The following is a 21,187-nucleotide window of genomic DNA, read 5'->3' as shown; positions in this document are numbered from 1 at the left end:
ACACAGGTCCCCCATACACACAGACACACACAGGTCCCCCATACACACACACACACACACAAGTTATCGGTATACTGGAGATGCAAAACTATATAGGGCTGGAATATGGGTAGGGAGCAGGAGTAAGACAGGTGGCTAAGCTCGCTGAGGACTCCTGGAGGATAGGAGGCTGTACCAGAGGCATTGTCAGGCTGGCAGCTAGGAGATAGCTTGGGTCACCCGGAACAGGGCTCACTGGAGACCTCTGCTGGTGGGAAGGCGTCATTGCAGAAGACAGCGGGATAGGATGAGACTGCGGAGCAGGTGAAGTCCTAACAAATCCACATTGCTAATCACAGAAAGGAATCAGCCACGATGTGTCCGAGGTATCCTATTTCTTATCATCATGCTCCGCTCCACTGCTAAAGGACCCCTTAAAAATCGTGGGCGATTCTTTCTGAGGTTAGCAAGGTGGAATATAAATGCTCCAATGCTCCACTTTTGTTTTTTTCTCCTTTTAGTGAAGTGTGAAATTAGTGTTTATAAGGTCCTTAAAGAGTCTTTTTGTTTCCCCCTTGACACACTACATAACATATTACAGCCATAGTGCTAATGCTGTGAGGACTGAGTGGTGTGGAATATTTCCAATAATATTACCGAGTGGTTAACAAGCCCCTGCAAGTCCGAACTCCTCTGGTTAGGCTGACAAGGGCATCCTCTGTCTACTTTACTAACATTGCCAGTAAACTCCTTACATCAGAAAAACTCCATAATACAGTCTAGGGGCGCAATCTGACCACCTTCTTACAAAGGAAACCCTCATTCAGCTGTACTCAATATTATTCTTCAGTTTTACATAATCTGCCTTGTGCCTGCCTTTAGAAAAAAAAGCCAGAATATCAAATAATTCTATATAAGTAAATAAAACGGGAATAAAACTGAGAAGACACATATAGAAGATGATAGTAGTCAATCAAAACCCTTCCCAAAGGAATCATCTTGTTATGAAGTCAAAATACAGCAGCAGCAAATGGAATTAGTTAAGAATGATTACAAAAAGATGTACCGTGATGGCTGAATGCGGGAGTGCCACTCAGACACAGACTGGAGATGCCAGGGTCACTAACACCCTGCGTGTACACACTCCAAGGGGGACAAAGACACAATCCTACACAAATACAGCAGGAAGGTATTAGAAGTTTTCTTTGAAAAATTTGAAATTGAACTGTTCGCAATGCGTTTTGATGACCTTGGCAAGTACTGGAGAGCCACAGAAGAAGACATGTACCTTCCCTTTATTCTCCTGTCCAAGTTTCTGAAAGACCTGAAGAAAGAAAACCAAAATGTAACCGTTGCTTGTGCAAGTCATATCCTGCCCCGGCTGCTTCCTGGGCAATATTTATTTATTTACATTCTCTTAAAAAAACCCCCAAAAAAAACCCATCAGCAATGGGTTTACATCAGCAATTCCAAAGCAATACACAATAAGACAAATTCAAACTATACATACCTGATCAATTATACATAAAAAGAATATCACAAACATCAACTACAAAACACAGCTAATGCTCTCCAAGCTAACGGTCCCTTCATTCATAAAGAGAAAACCAACTTGAGCAGATGTAGAGACCTTGGAATTGCCAGATGGAGAAATAGCGATAGTGAAAAAACTGGCCTGAAATGTAGGTATTCTGCTGAATTTACTGCCATGGACCTGCTAAATAGTTAGAACCTGTTTTGCACATCTCAGAGTTATTCAGAAGCTTAGACTCTACATTTAGAAAAAAAGATCTGATTAAGATAATCCCTGCTCTTATTTCTAGGAGAGAAGATTATTGTAATTCCCTTCTCTTTGGCCTCCCTAAAAAGAATTTCCACAGTGTGCAGCTAATGCAGAATGCTGTACTCCAAACAGTTAGGATTATTCCTATCCTGCAGATCCTTTGCTAATCTCTTTGGATAGCTGCAGCCCCAGAATGCAGAAAGGATATATGAATAGCTGGGGGCTTGGCAGGGGCTCGATCAGCTGGCTTCCTTCCCCTTCAAAGAAATGAATTATTTGAAATTCAGGAAACTTGTGAAGCCTCGGTTATTCAGTGAGGCTTTTAAGTAAGGGATCTTTTTCCAGCTGTGACGTTCAGTTTGCTGAAAGCTATTGAAATGCTGGGTTGGATTTAAGTGAACTGATATGGGTTTCTGTTTATGTACAGTCTGATAATTTCTGTCTGATTTATTTTATTTCTCTTTTACTATTTATTTTTGTTTGTTTTATGTTTCTTTATGGTGAAATTACTTCTTACCTGATAATTTCCTTTCCTTAGGACAGGCAGGTCAGTCCACACAAGTGGGTTATACACTCCAGCCAGCAGATGGAGACAGAGATCACTGACTCGCCGATGTCACTCTCATATAGCACAGCTCAGACACCAGACTGCCAGTATTCCTGGAAAAGCCAACTGTAGACAAACTTTAACTTCAACACTATACAATTCCTCCCCCAACTAGTTACTTAAAAATTTTTTTTTAAACTTCCAATGAGCAAAAGCACTGAACTCAGAAGAGAAGGGATTGTAATAAACACAACAAGTAAAGAAGGCACACACCTGCCAGGTCCCTCACGACCTGGAAATCCGCATTGGCGTTCAAGTTCTGTCTCTAAGAATGCCCCTAAGAAGGACAAAGAAGATATCAGTACGGTACCAGCAGCCCAGGGCTGAAGTGTGGATTAGCCTGCCTGTCCTAAAGGAAAGCAAGTTATCAGATAAGTAATAATTTCACCTTCCTTTGCTTTCAGGCAGGCCAGTCCACACAAGTGGGACGTACAAATCTACTTCTTTATTGGGTGAGAAGCTGCCTGCATGCCCTGCAACACTGCTCAGGCAAAAGACGTGTCTTCCTGAACCCTAACATCCAAACAATAATGCTTGGAGAAGGTGTGCCACGAAGACCCCGTCATCACTCTACAGATCTCCAACAGCCTGTGCTCGTGTAGGATGAGTTCTAATCTATCTCAGCAACAGCCAACCCAGATCCACATAGGCTGCCTGCGCTCTGGAAGAATGGACTATCTACTATGATTAAAACATTCAGCACGACATAACACTAAATATGCATTGAGCACAGTGCGTACAATTTATACGATGGTCAATTATGTTCTCTTATTTGTGCTCTGATGCGAGAGGAATTATTTTATAGTGCCAGCTTATCTACTTTGTTTAGTTAATTCCTCATGAACACATTGTTCTGAAATTTGGTTTACTTCACTTCCAATCTTAGTTGTGTTTGTTTTATGTGGTCCTGCTGCAGGCCCTTCCACAGTGAACACCGAACAGAAATATTTGTTAAGCTATTTTGCTTTTTCCTCATCAGCCTCTGCATATTCCTCCCCTTCACCTTTAGGTCTCACAATGCCACTTTTGCATTTCCTTCTATCACTAATATATCTAAAAAATTCATGTTCCCCCATTTTAACATATTTGCTATTTTTTCTTACATTTGAATGTTTGCATTCCTGACTACTTTCCCAGCTACTCTTAGCTTTTCTAGATAGTCGCCTGTCTTCCTCTTTCTGCGATCTCTTGTAGGTTATGAATGCTAACCCTTTCTCCCTAATCTTTTCAGCTACTTCTTTAGAAAAACACAGAAAACTTTTTCCTCTTCCCTTTTTTCTTTCCCATCAAAACATTTACGTGCCCTTGTGATATTTCCTTTTAGTTTTGCCCACGCCCTTCTACTTCCCCTAGATTTTCCCATCCAGCTAAAGACTCCTTGAGGTGCTCCCGCATTGTAAGAAAGTTTGTTTTCCTGAGGCCTAGGACCTTTGCCTTAGAATGAATCTTCATCTCCTGCTCTCTAATACTGAACTACACCATCCAATGGTCTCTGGATCCCAGATGCTCATCCACTACATCATCAGAAACACTGTCCCATCGGTAAGCACCAGGTCCAGTATCTCCCCCTCCCGTGTGGGCTCCGTTACCGGGAAGCACCAGGTCCAGTATCTCCCCCTCCCGTGTGGGCTCCGTTACCGGGAAGCACCAGGTCCAACATCTCCCCCTCCCGTGTGGGCTCAGTTACCGGGAAGCACCAGGTCCAGCATCTCCCCCTCCCGTGTGGGCTCAGTTACCGGGAAGCACCAGGTCCAGTATCTCCCCCTCCCGTGTGGGCTCCGTTACCGGGAAGCACCAGGTCCAGCATCTCCCCCCTCCCGTGTGGGCTCAGTTACCGGGAAGCACCAGGTCCAGCATCTCCCCCTCCCGTGTGGGCTCCGTTACCGGGAAGCACCAGGTCCAGCATCTCCCCCTCCCGTGTGGGCTCCGTTACCGGGAAGCACCAGGTCCAGCATCTCCCCCTCCCGTGTGGGCTCCGGTACCGGTAAGCACCAGGTCCAGCATCTCCCCCTCCCGTGTGGGCTCTGTTACCAGTTGACAGAACAGTTCTCCTTGCAGAGAATCCAGGATCTCCCGGCTTCTAGAAGACACCGTAACTGGGATGTCCCAATCAACATCCAGCAGATTGAAATCCCCTAGCAATAGCAACTCCCCTTTGTAACAATCCTGTGAATATCCTCCATTAAATCTCTATCCATCTCTTCTGTCTGTAATGGAGGTCTGCATATTACACCATTATAAAGAGATGTTCCATTCCTTCTTTCCCGATTAACCCACAGTGCCTCCTCCTTACTTCATAAGCCCTGCAACTCTCTTTCTTCACTATTATTTTGTATATACAGCGCCATCCCTTCTTTTCTATCCGGTCAGTCAAGTGGGGGGTTTTGTTATGTATTGGGTTGGTAGGGATGGGTTATGAATTACTTTTACTGGGATTGTTTTTATGATGGATTGGGTGGTTATTGTTTAAATTATTTACTTACTGTTTTAACTGTAACCTGTTTTGAGGTTTTGCAGTGTGAAGAAGGAAATTATGTATTATTAAATAAACAAGCAAGCAAGCAGGTTCAGTCCTGGGGCTGAGGATCCCTCCTGTAGTGACGAAGATCATTGATACAGATGTTAGACTACCGCCCTGTCTCCCTTCTTCTTTCTGCCTGTAGCTGTTTGTATGTTGCCTATTTTCAGCTGAAAGATGAATTCATGGATTTAATTATATAGCACAGCTTTTCTCCCAGTTCTAGTTTAAGGTTTTGGCCAGGGCACCAGACAGAATAAAAAGCTCCTGTTCCTCACCTTGCTCCAGATGGGGCGTCCTGGCTGAGTCCTTGTTCTCAGGCCTGTAATTGAGTCTCTCTTTTCCTTTTTTGCAAGTAGATCCAGAGCCATCTGCAATCCAATAGCTTTCATATCATTCTTACTTAGGGCCGAGGTCATGTACATGTGCATTTCCAGGAAGCGCCCTACAGAGATCAGGAACAAACTCCTGCATCAGCACTCGAGGAGTGACCCGTTCCTCAATACAACCTAAGATCTGCGAGCAAGGATCTCCTACATATTCCATCTGAATGAGAGCTAAGGGAAAGAGGCATATCCACTGCAGGGCCTAAACATATGCAACTCTCTACTTTGTGAATTAAGACTACAAAGAGATTTTTTGGGACTTAAGAAAAATCAGAAAACCTGGCTGTACAAACTGGTGTATGAGAGCATTAATCTAAATTGAGAGCACTATCAGAAGTATGACAATGTAAGGAGAGAAACTTACATTGAAATAAATAAAGTGAAAGAGGCCTTTTTTTACTGTAATAGTTTTAAACTAAGAAATGTTTGAATTGTCTTACATTTTTATTTGCTAGGTTTTATGATACCAATAATTTTAATGTGACCTATTATTATTTTATTAACTGATTTTAATATTTTAACATGTTTTATCTTTGCTGTAAACTGTTGTGACTGATAACAGACTGACAGTATATAAATATATTAAATAAATAACTTCGTGTCTCTACTGCTTAGGGGAGAGTTAAGGTACAGCACTGGGGGTCAGTAGAGAATTCAAATATTAGTAATGGCGGCAGCTTTCACACTGTCCACACATACCTTTTGCCCAGGGGCTTGGCACCAATTCTCAAAGCGAAGGTACCTGTGCACTTTATCACTGAAACTGCCGCAGGTATTGCCCGTGCACTTTTTTGTGCATGAAGAATTTTGCTGGAAGAATGCATAGGTGTAAAAGCACCCCCTCCCCCCCCCCAGTGTGGCTAAAAGTAACTTGTAGCAACACTGAGGGGGGGGGGGGGGGCAGTGTTCAGAGAGTCGCTTCGCATGGCCTCCCAATGCCATGTTACTGAGAAAGATGCCAGCCTGCTGGGAACCGCTTCAGTTCCCAGACACGGCCATTGCTGAATGGTGATGCTTACTGACTGCAGGAAGGATGGACGTGCACAGAGTCTCTGTCTCCCAGCCACGGACGTAACTGCAGTGGCTGAGCTAAGGAAAATAAGAAACCTGACCTTGGGGTTTTCAGGATATAAATCTGTATGCACTGCCTGCATAGCATGCACATTTTATCTCATGAATATTCATTGTGGATATCCTGAACACCTGACTGGCTTGGGGGGGTCATTCAGGACAGGTGGGAACCACTGACTTAGGTAATGGCAAATGAAGGCTCCTGGTGCCGTGGTGCAACTGAATTGGAAGTCCAAAGCAGCAGGAAACTGCAGGGCCCCAGAGTTCTCAAGGCAGGTTGATACAGTTCTGGTTTTTCCCCACTGCATGCACAAAACCGTAGTTCTAATTCCTTATAACGTGCAGGGCTACAAAGTCCATGATGCATGCAGTGCAGTGAGATCAGGACTGTTGGTAACCTTAGCCTCCCATGCACAATAATAGGACCCCCTCCTCCTTTCCAGGCACCGTTCCAGGGTTCCTCCCTTCCAAGCATTGCAAGCAAGTGGAAAACTCGCCCACCTTCAGGTTCTTCATCTGCCTGATCCATCTCCAGTTTGGTCAGCAGGCTCACAAACCACTCAAAGAACTTCTGATCACGGTTAATCCATATAAAGTCCACCTGAAATCACCAAATGATTGGACTTCAATATATTGGAAGATAATGCCTTAAACACAATGTTGGGTTCCATATTAGGTGCTACAACCCAAGAAAGAGATCTAGGCATCATAGTGGATAACACATTGAAATCGTCGGTTCAGTGTGCTGCGGCAGTCAAAAAAGCAAACAGAATGTTGGGAATTATTAGAAAGGGAATGGTGAATAAAACGGAAAATGTCATAATGCCTCTGTATCGCTCCATGGTGAGACCGCACCTTGAATACTGAGTACAATTCTGGTCGCCGCATCTCAAAAAAATATAATTGCGATGGAGAAGGTACAGAGAAGGGCAACCAAAATGATAAAGGGGATGGAACAGCTCCCCTATGAGGAAAGGCTAAAGAGGTTAGGGCTGTTCAGCTTGGAGAAGAGGGGGGATATGACAGAAGTCTACAAAATCATGAAAGGACTGAACAAGTTAATGTAAATCAGTTATTTACTCTCTCAGATAATAGAAGGACTAGGGGGCGGTCCATGAAGTTAGCAAGTAGCTCATTTAAAACAAATCAAAGAAATTCTTTTTCACTCAGCACATAATTAAGCTCTGGAAGACATTGCCAGAGGATGTGGTTAAGGCAGTTAGTGTAAATGGGTTTAAAAATGTTTGGACAAGTTCCTGGAGAAGTCCATAAACTGCTATTTGATGTTTGGGTACTTGCCAGGTACTTGAGACTTGGATTGGCCACTGTTGGAAACAGGACCCTGGACTTGATGGACTCTTGGTCTGACCCAGTATGGCAACTCCTTATGTTCTTATAGTGTAGGGAGCAGGTTACAACTATAGTTCTATGCAAGAGTTGCTGCATATGAGAGGGCAGTTTATATAATAATATAAATAATTTGAAAGTGGTTGTATTATTTTTGTTTTATTTATTTATTTAATTTTGTTTTATATACCGGCAACCGTTTGCACATCGTGCCGGTTTACAGATAACTTACAACCAAGGATATATAGGCAAAGCCTTTACATGGAACATTGTGTAACATAAACAAAGTAACATAGTAAATAACTATAAAGGTAAAATACAATAAATGAGTAGATAAGGAGGGGAGGGATCGGGGTAGACGAGACAAAGGATAAGTGGAGGGGGAATGGTGGGTGGATACATAAGGAGAAGTTATGTACATGTTCATGTGTTGCATCACTTCATATCTTGTATTCTGTTTTATTTTCAAATAATCACCAGATGAATATGTAAAGCTCATCAGCGAAGCTGAGACCTTCAGTTCTACTTGTCATTGTCAGAGCAGCCTCACTGACTCTCCCTAACATCTTTTCTAGAAAATGAGAATTGTCCCTGCAGTCAGCATGGCCAAAGGAGCAGTGATAGACAGCGAAAGATGAGAGAGAGCCAAGACCTCTCTCTGTTTGCTTCCCTCCTCATTCGTTCTTTTCTATCTGTTTCCTGATGGGAGAAGAGAGGCTGGGTGCACGGATTTCCTCCCAGGTGATACAGAGAGCTCCTGCTCCTGGGAAAGCAGGCATACAGCTGGGATCTACCTCTGCCTGCCGTACCTAAGGCTTCCTTTCCCAGCCCCCGGAGGCTCAGAAAGCTTGGCCACTGAACATCCCGTCCACGGATGGGAGAACGTTGAAGTTAGTGTTTTGGGGTCTGGAGTCTGCCTTTTCTCGCAGGCAAATCTATTAAATATCCCCAAGTCAGAGAGGTTCTGCTCAGTCTCCAAGAGCATGTGAACTGCCATTATTCCTTGCTACTGCTCTTCTCCCTCTGATCTTCTAACTATGCACGTTTTCTCATCAAGCATGCACTTTGATCTCACCTTCCTCAGCTTCATCTCGCTGTCCTTCAGAGACTCACACCAGGAGTATCTGCAGTTGGGGCAATTCTGCTTTCTCATACGATATCTAAGAAGAATGGACACAGCAGTGATATAAGAAGGAATAACAAAATGTTATGAGAAACATAGCAGATTTATGACTGGGGTCATATTCAAAGGGTTTGTCCGGCTAACTTTTGTGGTCCTGCTTCACAAAACTGGCAGCAAGGAGTAGCCTGGAAACTACAGGACAGTTAAGCCGTACCTTGGTGGTGGGAAAACTAATGGATATGTTTCTGAAGGAAAGGACAGTGTACTATCTGCAATGTGGCGGGTTTCTTGATTCCAGGCAATATGGTTTTACTAGAGAAAGATCATGCCAGACAAATCTGATTGACTTTTTTGATTAGATGACTAGAGAATTAGATCAAGGAAGAGACTTGATGTGATTTATCAGGATTTCAGCAAAGCCTTTGATACAGTCCCACATAGGAAGCTCTTAAACATATTGAAAAGCCTGCAAACGGCTGATCCATTCCATGTGGTAGAATGGATCAGAAAGTGGCTGACTGACAGATGACAGTGAGTAGTCATAAATGGAACCTACTTTGAGGGAAGAGTGATAAGTGGAGTGCCTCAGGGATCAGAAATTGGCTGACTGACAGATGACAGTGAGTAGTCATAAATGGAACCTACTTTGAGGGAAGAGTGATAAGTGGAGTGCCTCAGGGATCAGTTCTAGGTCCAGTTCTATTCAATATCTTTGTGAGTGATATTGCGGAAGGGTTAGAAGGGAAAGTTTGACTTTTTGCAGATGACAGTAAGATCTGCAACAGAGTGAACATGCCTGAAGGAATGGAGAAAATGAAAGAAAGCTTGGGGAGTGGTCATAGGTTTGGCAGCTGGGATTCAATGCCAAGAAGTAGAGTCATGTATCTGGGGTGAGGAAATCCAAACACAGAATCCCGGTCATAGGTGCCCAGTGTGTGATATCTGCTGCCAGTGGAGGGGGGGGGCTCAGTAAAGAGTTTTAGGATAGTCTCTTTCTTGGAGGATTTCTTCAAAGGGTGATGTGCAAGGTTGCATATACAAACCTGTACATAATACTTTGCAGAATTGAAGCGAATGGTGTGATGCCTATGCCAGCACCGATCAGCACAGCATGCTCAGAGGTGAAGATCTGTCGAGTTGGAGTACCGTAGGGCCCATCAATGTAACACTGGGAGGGGAGACAGCAGGCACAGGCAAAAAAGAGTCATAGCAGTCTCACGGACACCAAAAGAGAAAGCTTATTCTGTGCTTTGCATTTAGATAACTGAAAACATGGAGGGTTTTCTCATGCTTAACGCTGGGACCGAGGCGAGATGGACATGTCCCCTCTTGTGCTGAGCAGAATGGCCTCTTTTACCTTTTCCTCTCGGAGTATCCTAACCGCTAATTCTCCCACTTCATTCAGAGCCTCCCACCCCGTCATCTGATGCCAGCGAGGGGCCCTGCTGAGCCGTTCCCTTTAGACAACCAATATCTGTTCCTCTCAGACCATGTGTTGGGGGGGCGATCAATGTAAATGTAAATGAAAACCAAACACAAATCATTACGATTCCCTTAATTTATATTTCATTCCAGAGGCAATATTAATGTTTACAGATTGTGATATTTCCTCTTGCTTGGTTGCTCCCATCAATTCTAAAAAAGAAAAGTGAAACCAAGCTGTAGATGAGAGGTTTTTCTATTAAACTAATTTACTACATCTGGAAAGCTGGTTGGAAATGTCTTAACTTATTGTGGCACTGACCCCTAGATGGTGTCAGGAAAAAGAAGGTGATGATGCAAGAGGTAGAGGGGAGAGAAAAAAAAAAAGGGAAGATATATAATTAAATAAATAGCTGGAAAAATGGAAGAGAAGGTGATGATCCTGACAGATAGGGGGAGAGGCACTGAAGGAGAAGGTGGTGATAGCCGAGGTGGTGGGGGCAACAGATGGCTCCATAAAAGGTTGGGGGGGGAGGGCATATGGGACCATTTGAACTCAAGAAACATGGTCATTCATAGAAAATCAATTTCCTAGAATTGAGAGCGGTCAGATACGTTCTAATCACATTCACTTGCTTCCTCCAAGGGAAGAGTGTTCTCATTCAAACCAACAACCAAGTTGCCATGTTCTATATGAGCAAGAAGCATGCACTCTGTGTCAAGAAGCGACAAAGATATGGGAATGGGCATGCAAAAGTCAAGCTGTCGTGCAAGCGACCTGTCTTCCAGCGATCTCCACAAGATCCATACTCCATACTTGGTCAAATCGGGAGTCCATGAAGCCCAGTATCCTATTTCCAACATTGGTCAATCCAGGTCACAAGTACCTGGCAGGATCCCAAAGAGTAGACAGATCCCATGCTGTTAACACCCAGAGATAAGTAGTGGCTTTTCCCAAGTCTATTTAGTTAATAACAGTATAAGGACTTCTCCTTCAAGAACTTGTCCAAACCTTTTCTAGACCCAGCTAAGCTAGTTGCCTTTATCACATCCTCTGGCAAGGAATTCCAGACCTTAATTGTATGTTGAATGAAAAATAATTTTCTCCAATTTGTTTTAAATGTGCTACTTGCTAATTCATGGAGTGCCCCGCTATATCTTCAATCCAGTCTGATCTCCAGATCTTACCTTCAATCCCAGCTATGTCTTCAGTCCAGTCCGGTTTCTAGCACTTACCTTCAAGGATAGCCAGTCTTCACTTTCTTCCAGGCCTTGTCCAGTCCAACCACTGTTCCAGCTAAGTCCTGCTGGCCAACAGAACCCAAGGGCTCAACCTGTCTTGTCTTCCATAAGTGTCCCTTTAATCCCTTGATCATCTAGTGGTCCAACTAACTCCCTCACAGGCCTCCTGCTTTGGATATATTTTAAAAAATGGTTTTATTATGAGCTTTTGCCTCTATGGTCAGCTTCTTTTCAAATTCTCTTTTAATTTGCCAATGCTTATGCTTTTTTCTTTTCTTCAGTCGGATCCTTTATCCAATGTTCGAGAGAAGTTCTTTTAGCTAAAATAGCCTCTTTCACCTCCACTTTTGGAAACAGGATACTAGGTTCAATGGACCTTTGGTCTGACCCAGTATGGCAAGTCTTATGTTCTTATTTTCTTATATGCTAGCAGGCCTACAAATTACAGAAACCATAATACTCATGATGTTGGAGCCATGGCTACATCAGTGGCTCATCTGCAAGTCAAACCACTTGAAGATATCTGCAAAGCTGTAACATGATCTTCAGTATACACCTTTGAGTTTCATTACTGTCTGGAAATTCTCTCCAAGAATGACAATTCGGACAAGTAATTTTACATAGGCTGTTCACCCAGTGGTCTACTCTCCACAGGGGGATCTGAATTGCTTACTCAGTAAACGCTCCACTGCAACCCTCAGCTTGGGACTCCCCATGTGTAATGAATAATTCTGCCCTGCCAATCAACAGAAAAAGCAATTTTGTTTACTGTAAATGGTGTTTTCTATAGCAGAATGAATTAGCTATTGAAATACCAGCCCGCCTCCCTGGAGAGTCCACTACCTAGCTAGAATTAGTTCTCAAATTGACTGAGCGGTATCACAAGACAATGCCCAAATGGGAATTCCTGCATATGCTCAGTTGAGCAAAAGCTCTAGTACCTAAGAGTGAGGTCCATTTGGTGCTACTGGATGATGTCACCCACATGTAATGGCTAATTCATCCCACTATCTATGGAAAACCCCGTTTATAATAAGAAAACTTGCTTTTTTTTTTTTTTTTTTTTTTTAAATAGGTGCCCTGGCTACACTTCCAAAAGGAAAAAGCATTCCAAATAAATAAATTTGAATAAAAAAAAAAAAAAAAAAAAAAAAAAGAAGGGAACCTAGGCATCAAGCCAAATAAGTAAGAAAGTCTAAGTCTGATATTGAGAAGAAGCTCAGCACTTCAGCACTCACTCCATGCTGTTAACCCAGGTAGAAGTGTGAGACTGACGGCTATTCATACACCCAGCTGGAAGAGGAGGAGCACGGCCCACCTGACAGCTCTTCATACACCCAGCTGGAAGAGGAGGAGCACGGCCCACCTGACAGCTCTTCATACACCCAGCTGGAAGAGGAGGAGCACGGCCCACCCGACAGCTCTTCATACACCCAGCTGGAAGAGGAGGAGCACGGCCCACCCGACAGCTCTTCATACACCCAGCTGGAAGAGGAGGAGCACGGCCCACCTGACAGCTCTTCATACACCCAGCTGGAAGAGGAGGAGCACGGCCCACCTGACAGCTCTTCATACACCCAGCTGGAAGAGGAGGAGCACGGCCCACCTGACAGCTCTTCATACACCCAGCTGGAAGAGGAGGAGCACGGCCCACCTGACAGCTCTTCATACACCCAGCTGGAAGAGGAGGAGCACGGCCCACCTGACAGCTCTTCATACACCCAGCTGGAAGAGGAGGAGCATAAGAGCAGCTCTGTGAGGAGATAAGAACATAAGAACATAAGAAAATGCCATACTGGGTCAGACCAAGTTTCCATCCTGTTTCCAACAGTGGCCAATCCAGGCCATAAGAACCTGGCAAGTACCCAAAAACTAAGTCTATTCCATGTAACCATTGCTAATGGCAGTGGCTATTCTCTAAGTGAACTTAATAGCAGGTAATGGACTTCTCCTCCAAGAACTTATCCAATCCTTTTTTAAACACAGCTACACTAACTGCACTAACCACATCCTCTGGCAACAAATTCCAGAGTTTAATTGTGCGTTGAGTTAAAAAAGAACTTTCTCCGATTAGTTTTAAATGTGCCCCATGCTAACTTCATGGAGTGCCCCCTAGTTTTTCTACCATCCGAAAGAGTAAACAACCGATTCACATCTACCCGTTCTAGACCTCTCATGATTTTAAACACCTCCATCATATCCCCCCTCAGTCGTCTTCTCCAAGCTGAAAAGTCCTAACCTCTTTAGTCTTTCCTCATAGGGGAGCTGTTCCATTCCCCTTATTTTGGTAGCCCTTCTCTGTACCTTCTCCATCGCAATTATATCTTTTTTGAGATGCGGCGACCAGAATTGTACACAGTATTCAAGGTGTGGTCTCACCATGGAGCGATACAGAGGCATTATGACATTTTCCATTTTATTCACCATTCCCTTTCTAATAATTCCTAACATTCTGTTTGCTTTTTTGACTGCCGCAGCACACTGAGCCGACGATTTCAATGTGTTATCCACCTGAGCGCGGCCCACCTGACAGTTATTCATACACAGGAGCATGGCCCACCTTGATATTGCACACACGCTGATTCCCACTTAACTTGGCAGAAATCTATTAAGAGAAAAAAAAACAAGAAATTCACTTCATTTTCTAACACACAGGGAAACCATGCAGGGCTTTCCAACATAGATTTGGGGAGGTATATGTGTGGGGTGGGTGTGGGTGTAGGGGGTGTATTTGAGGGTTCAAGTTGTTTGTGTGTATGTGGAAGTATAAAATTGTGAGTGTGTGTTTGTATGTGTGCAAGAGGGGGTATATGTGGGGATGGTGTGTGTGTGTGTGTGTGTGTGTGTAGGTGGGTAGGGGGTTGTGTTTGATTTTTGGGAGTATGGCGCTATTTGTAAGAGAGTGTGTGAGGAAGTGTTAGGAATTCTCCTGCTACGCAGCCTTATCCTACCTTCATGACACCTCCCCACCAGCAGAGGCCTTCAGTCTGCATTGTCACTAGTCTTGTCAAGTTCCTCCTCACTGCCCTTGCCACGCCCAAGTGCCAGCCCTATGTAAACTAGTCTTGCCCATTTCTCCTTTCCTCTCATGTTGTCTCTTCTGGCTCTGTGACCTGACCCTTTCCTTGAGGCCCTCAGGCCTATCCCGCCTCTAGCCTATTCTCTCTTGTATCGTGCCTTGAGGCCTTCAGACCTATTCTGTCTGTTCCAAGCCTTGCTGCCTTTGGGTTTCTGTGTTTGTTCGGTGTTTCCCTTGTCTGCCTCTACCAGAGCCCTGTCCTTGCTTTGTCTAGTTCCAGGTCCTGCTTAGTATCCAGCCTGCCAAATCCCAGCCTCGTCTTCAGCCTTGCCAGGCCTAGTTGTGATCCAGCCTCTGTGCTCACCACTAGGATGTACTCCCACTGTAGAGATTTACTGGCTCCCAGAACCCAAGGGCTCAACCTGCGGGGGGAAAGGCTGGCTAGGCGGAAGAGCGGCTCTTATCTTGTCCCAAGTCCTACAGATGGTTTCCAGGTCTTCGGGGCCTGTAAGAGAAAGATGTGGATGCGGGGGGGGGGGGGGGGGGGGTGTTATGTGTGGGGTATTTGTGGGGAGGGCTGTATGTATGTGGGATATGTGGGGGAGTAATATGTACATAGCATCATCTATTTTGAAGGTATGCCGTTTATGATCATATGTTTTGGATTTTGTGGAATACAAAAACAGTAAGTTTCAGTGCTTTCTCAGGCTCTGCAAACCATCAAGGGCATTAAGATCATTGGGCAGAAATCTCTTAGATATTCCGTTCAGACGTTTGGTTCATTTAGAGAAGACTTGTAGTCGAGTCTTTACCTGATGATAATAGAACCAGTCTTTCAGGAAAAAGTTCAAAGCTTCCTTATTTAAATTGGCAAATACATTTGAATGGAAGTTATTACTACTGTAGCTTATTTACAGTGATTATTGAGTTAGTAAGGTAGATCAGACAGAACAGCCTTCTGTTTATTTCCTACATTTGGTTTATGAAGTTTTATTGTGTTTTAATGTTATGGTATTATAATATGTTTTAGCTAGTGTGGTTTTTAGAAATAAATAATGTGCATGAAGGGGTGTGCAGGTGTGTGGGAGCATGTGAATGAATGTATGTGTAGCAGAGATGAGTGTCTGTATATGAGAGTTTGTGTGTGCTGTGGGATGTGGGGGTGTCCTGCGGGAGGATGGCAATGTGTGTAGGGGGGGTTCATAGTGACTTGGGGTGTGTGGGAGCATGTGAATGAATGTATGTTTGTGGGTGAAAGGCTGTTTGAATTTGTATGTGGGGCTGTGTAGCAGAGATGAGTGTCTGTATATGGGAGTCTGTGTGTGTGTGGGAGCATGTGAATGAATGTATGTTTGTGGATGAAAGGCTGTTTGAATTTGTATGTGGGGCTGTGTAGCAGAGATGAGTGTCTGTATATGGGAGTCTGTGTGTGCTGTGGGGTGTCCTGCGGGAGGATGGCAATGTGTGTAGGGGGGGTTCATAGTGGCTTGGGGTGTGTGGGAGCATGTGAATGAATGTATGTTTGTGGGTGAAAGGCTGTTTGAATTTGTATGTGGGGCTGTGTAGCAGAGATGAGTGTCTGTATATGGGAGTCTGTGTATGCTGTGGGATGTGGGGGTGTCCTGCCGGAGGATGGCAATATGTGTGTAAGGGGGGTGCATAGTGGCATGGGGTGTTTGTGACTTTGGACGTGTAGGAGAGGTGGCTTTGAAGATGCCTTTGATACCATCTCTTGCCAGCTATTTTTCCCTCTCTCTGGGGTGGGGTATGCATGTACTGGCGTGTACTGGCGTGTGTCTGTTTCTTTCTGCTGATGTTGCTCTGTGGGAAAGTGCTGGTAGGCTGAGGGGAAGTATTTGGAATGGCGCGCTGTTTGGCATTTTACAGCTTCTAACAGTTTCCTATAGAAAGCCATGGGGATTTTAGTTTTGAGGCTCAGTATTCTTTAAAAATACTGCTCTGATGTTTCTGGTTTCATGTTTTCTTCTTGCATGCTACATTTGGTGAATTGTGTCCCTTTTTTGCAGAGATACTGTGCCTCTGGATGGACATCAGTCTATCTTCCACATATTGGAAAGCATAAAAGGAGAACAGAAGTGACATTGCAGCAGGATGGGCTCTGCCAGTGTGGCACAGAGAATTCCCTTTCCCATTAGCTCACAAACGGAACGGCCTGGAGCACAGTTCCACCACTCAGAGCTCTGCCCCAGGAAGCCTGCAGGGAGGAGGCAGGTGAGCTTAGAGTAATCAGAGCAAAGAACAGCCCGGAACAGGAGAGGAAGGGGTGACCCTGCAGATTAAAGAACAGACACAAAATGAGGCTGAATGAGCACAAGTTTGACATTTGTGAGCAGTAAATACCAATCATCAAAGCGGCAGCCCTGGCTACTACCCAGATTTCAACCTTGTGCTAATTCAGTGCCTTTTTGTGTCTGCTACCCAGGACAATTTCTGAAGGGACAAACTAGAAGAGTTTTTATGGCACCTTTCTTCCAGGACCTGAGCTGCCGCTGTGAAGGACCACTGGAGATTGAGCGGTGGTGTGTTAGGGATGGAGGGATCCCTGGAGTAAGGAGGAGTTAGAGTGTGTTTGGGAGAGAGAGTTTTCACACCCAGTTCATGCACAAGTCACACCGTTTTGTCTAAAAATGAAAGCCCTGGTTTTCTTTGAATCCTGCACATCTGCCTCAGTCTCTTGCACTCGCCTCTTTCAGCTGCAAGCTCTCTCTTCCTTCCTGGGTCACCGTGTTACAGATGGCGGAGCTGGTGAGTTTATAAGCAGTCAGCTCAATTCTCTCATCCCTATTGGTGGCCACTGATCCGTTGGAGTCAGTCAGGTTGAAATGGTATTCCTGTGAACCAATTTAAAAATCAAAAGAGCTAGTAGCCCTTACATATTAATCTTCATAAAAAGCTTGCTGGCCAGGGAGATGCTTGGTCTATAAAGGCATAAGCGGAGACTTCCTACCTATCTACCTAAATAAATCAATCTAAAGTGCTTGCAAATATTTATATTCCACAGATCCAAGAGATTATCTCTGTGGATTACAGTGATAAAACAAAATCACACATCAAAGACATGAAAAGTAAAAAATACAAAGATGGTATTCAAATAGGCCTAGGAAAAGTGACGAAGGATGGGGGGAAAAATTTCAGTTTATAACCTCCCCCATTTAAACTCCTTTAGGTAGTTTTCCTCCGTGGATATCACAGTTGTATTCCTATCACTCATCTAATGCAATGTTTCCCAACCCTCACATGGTGGTTTACCCAGCCAGTCAGGATCCCGAGATTGCCACAATGAACATGCATGCAAAACGTTTTTATGTACACTCATTCTGGATATCCCCAAGCGACCAGGTGTGAGCCTCCAGGAGAAGGCTGGGAAACAGCGATCTAATGGTTATGCAAGGAGCTGTGCAGCCAGAAGCCTTTGGGCTCATTCCCCCTAGGGAAGTTCCTTGGAAAGATAAGCTGAAGATATTGCTTCCTTGATCCAATGGGCACTAAATGCCTTTGATGCTGCCTTCTGTGTCCTTTCTTCAACCACTGAGCAGCATAAACTGATGACCCGATTTGTGAAAACTGTTTGTGATCTTCAAATATCTCAAGAGCATCCTGCGGACAGAATTAAATACAAGACACTCTCCCTCATTCACAAATTGCTTCACAACCCCAACATACATTGGTTTAACGACTCACTACTATTCCGCCCCTCCACTAGACCTCAATACTTAGCAACATTACAAACTCAATCACACAAACTCACCCACCTCAAGTCTACAAAAGAACGCTCCATAATGATTGCTGGACCCATCTTATGGAATACCATGCCCCCGATCTACGACAAGAAGCATGCCCCAAAAAATTCAAAGATTCAAAACATGGCTGTTCATACAAGCCTACAGAAGCAACATGTAACCCTCTTCCTCCCCCTCTCTCCGATCACAATCTTAAGTAGATTCATCTCCCTGCTATTAGTGACTTTCCGACCCTATGTGAGATATCTGCCCTACTCTTGTCCCAAGTTCAACTTTTCACCTTTCACCATACTGTAAATACCCCACACCCCTGTAATTTGTGATTCACTATACTGTAAATACTTTCAGCCCCTGTAATTAGTGATTTTATGATCTTAATGCAACCTTTATGATCTTTATAATTATTTCGACTTGCTTATCCCATTATCTCCCTGTGATTGATTGACGTGACTACCCCGAATCGCCTTTTATATCATTCCCAATTTGCTTCTGCCTACTATAATTTGCTATCTGACTTCCTTATTCCCCTCCCTTATAGTTTCAATAACTTGTTGTTCGCCTGTTATAATTCCCATGTCTTAGTTTTAAATACCTCTCACCAACCCCCCCTTGCAAATTTGTTCATTGTAAAGCTCTGTTACGCTGCATTACTAGTTCTATGGAAACCGATGTGATGTTCCCAATGAATGTCGGTATATAAAAATGTTAAGTAAATAAATAAATACTGAGAGAAAAAAAGGGGAAAGACAACAAAAACCCTTTGTAAAAGTGGCACCCTGGACTCTCTCTCACCTGGGTACATTTCTGATGTCTCCTGTTCTGCAAGTTTGTGGTGAGGCGCTTTGGTTCATGTGCATGGGGCTCCGGCTCCCAGAAGTATTCATACAGCCTGTTAGTCCACTGTCCCAGTGACCGGATATGCAGCCACATAGTATCTGTGAACGCAAAGCAAGATCCCCTACAGCCTCAGCAACACAACCTGGATGAGACGAGCTGCAAACTTTAAGCAACAGGTCTGGCATGTTCTCAGGATAAGAGGATGCAAGATCTCTCTTATAAATGATAAAAAGGAGCTCACGGAACATTAACAATGCTCCATAAAGTCAACAAGGAGAAGGAAATGCATTCATTTTTTCCTGTATTTAAGTCATGTTCGGTTTGCATAAATTTACAGAAACCTCTCTTAGGCTTAAACTACTTGTATGTAGGGAAAAAGTTATCTGATGGGTGGTTAGGTGTACTTAGATTTAGAAAACATTTAAAAAGTATCAGAACACATCCAATTGTTCTTGACTCACAGCAGCAGGATTGCTAACTGGCTCTGGATTTTCAGGACAGGTTGATCCAGTCCTGCTTTTATTTCCCTACATGCAGATACTTATAGATTTACTTTTCTTAGAGAATGCAATAGGGAAATTAGAATAATTCCCAGCATGCAATGGGTTAAAACCAGGACTGAATCAATCTGTTCTGAAAATCTGAAGCCAGTTGGCAACCCTACAGCAGAGACAAGGAAGATCAGAGGAAGGTCTGATCCTTATCAGGATACGGATGTGCTGAGGCCCTGGATTCTGCCACGCGTCCCTCTCCTTATTTAGTTTGCTGAGAAAGTGAAAACGCGCATGTGGTGTTCATCTCTGGGATAGCTGAAAGCAAGATTTGGAAGGAGAGGGCTCATCTAGCAGGTAGCCTGCCCATTGTATCACAGCATCATCCACAGCAGTCCTGCAAGATTTAAATTATCCCACCAGTTGATTCTCTAAATAAAATGCTGGCCCCAATGATGCATTATAAAATGGAAAGAACGGAGGGCATTTTCTGATTAGCGGAGAGCATTTCCTAGTCATGTGGACACAGCTTCACAATCATACTGTTCAGATTTGGTTTTCACTAGTTGTTGTCCCTTATATCCATACATCAAGGAGGAATAATCTGGTGGTCAAAGCAACTGTCAAGTCTAAATGACTAACAATCCATTACTGAACTTTTGATGGTCATTTTACAAAGTTAATGCCTTGGAGAAAAAGAAACCTGAAAACACTGTAACCTAGTGGTTAGAGCAGCAGCTGTGCACCACGAAAACCAGGCTTCAAATCCTACTGCTGCTCCTTGTGATCTTAGGCCTCATGTTGTGAGCCCACTGGCAACAGGGAAATACTGTTGTGTTTGGCGGGCCCCATGGGAACCCCACGATCTACCGCCCTTAACTCCAGCTCAGGGCCAGTTGCTGAGACAGAGAAGCCTCGCTGTCTCTTTGTGTGGCGGGACACTGGCCCATTCCAGCACGCCGTGTCTCCCCCTAGGTGCGTGCTTGCCATGCTGCAACATTTAAAGGGACCACAGTGGGAAAGACCCCGTGGCCCTTACAGATGACGTCACCGATGCTGTCCTATAAAAGGATAGCTCTCCAGCAGCAACATGTCCCACTATGCCTGCGTCTTTTCTTCAGCCCAGCCTTGTCTTCAGCATCTTGACCGCTGCCTGCCACCAACCACTGCCTGACCTTGAACTACATAGAAACATAGATATGACAGCAGAAAAGGACCAAACGGTCCATCCAGTCTGCCCAGCAAGCTCATGACAGCATCTGCCGCGCCATACAATTCCCCCCATACCTCCAGATAGTCAAGCCAGGGGTCTTGTTGGTTGCTGTTTGCGTCCAATTTCCCATCACCTCTTGCCATTGAAGCAGAGAGCAATGTTGGAGTTGCATCAACAGTAGGAAGGCTTATTGGTTAAGGGTAGTAACCGCCATACCAGCAAGTTACCCCATGCAGTCTTTTCTTTGTTTCCATCCTCTAATCTTTAGTGATCCACAGTGTTTATCCCTTGCCCCTTTGAAATCTTTGACTGATTTAGTCTTCACCACCTCCTCCGGAAGGGCATCCACCACCCTCTCTGTGAAGAAATATTTCCTGTCGTTGGTTCT

General features: G+C 44.2%; 1 protein-coding gene across 1 annotated transcript in view; it reads right to left on the bottom strand.

Moving 5' to 3' along the window:
* NOX5 (NADPH oxidase 5) overlaps window positions 1-21,187 on the bottom strand; it is a 141,596-nt gene continuing 120,409 nt past the window's right edge. The window contains exons 12-19 of the mRNA XM_029574444.1: window positions 19,051-19,193; window positions 17,203-17,349; window positions 14,039-14,083; window positions 9,858-9,982; window positions 8,767-8,851; window positions 6,846-6,945; window positions 5,166-5,332; window positions 1-1,303 (exon numbers count right to left, since the gene is read on the bottom strand). Coding sequence (XP_029430304.1) covers window positions 1,172-1,303; window positions 5,166-5,332; window positions 6,846-6,945; window positions 8,767-8,851; window positions 9,858-9,982; window positions 14,039-14,083; window positions 17,203-17,349; window positions 19,051-19,193 — 944 coding nt within the window. The 3' untranslated portion in view covers window positions 1-1,171. The remainder of the gene's footprint in view (window positions 1,304-5,165; window positions 5,333-6,845; window positions 6,946-8,766; window positions 8,852-9,857; window positions 9,983-14,038; window positions 14,084-17,202; window positions 17,350-19,050; window positions 19,194-21,187) is intronic.

This window comes from Rhinatrema bivittatum, chromosome 13 (assembly GCF_901001135.1).
Source record: "Rhinatrema bivittatum chromosome 13, aRhiBiv1.1, whole genome shotgun sequence".
Lineage (NCBI taxonomy): Eukaryota > Metazoa > Chordata > Amphibia > Gymnophiona > Rhinatrematidae > Rhinatrema > Rhinatrema bivittatum.
This window is presented reverse-complemented; position numbering and strand designations above follow the sequence as displayed.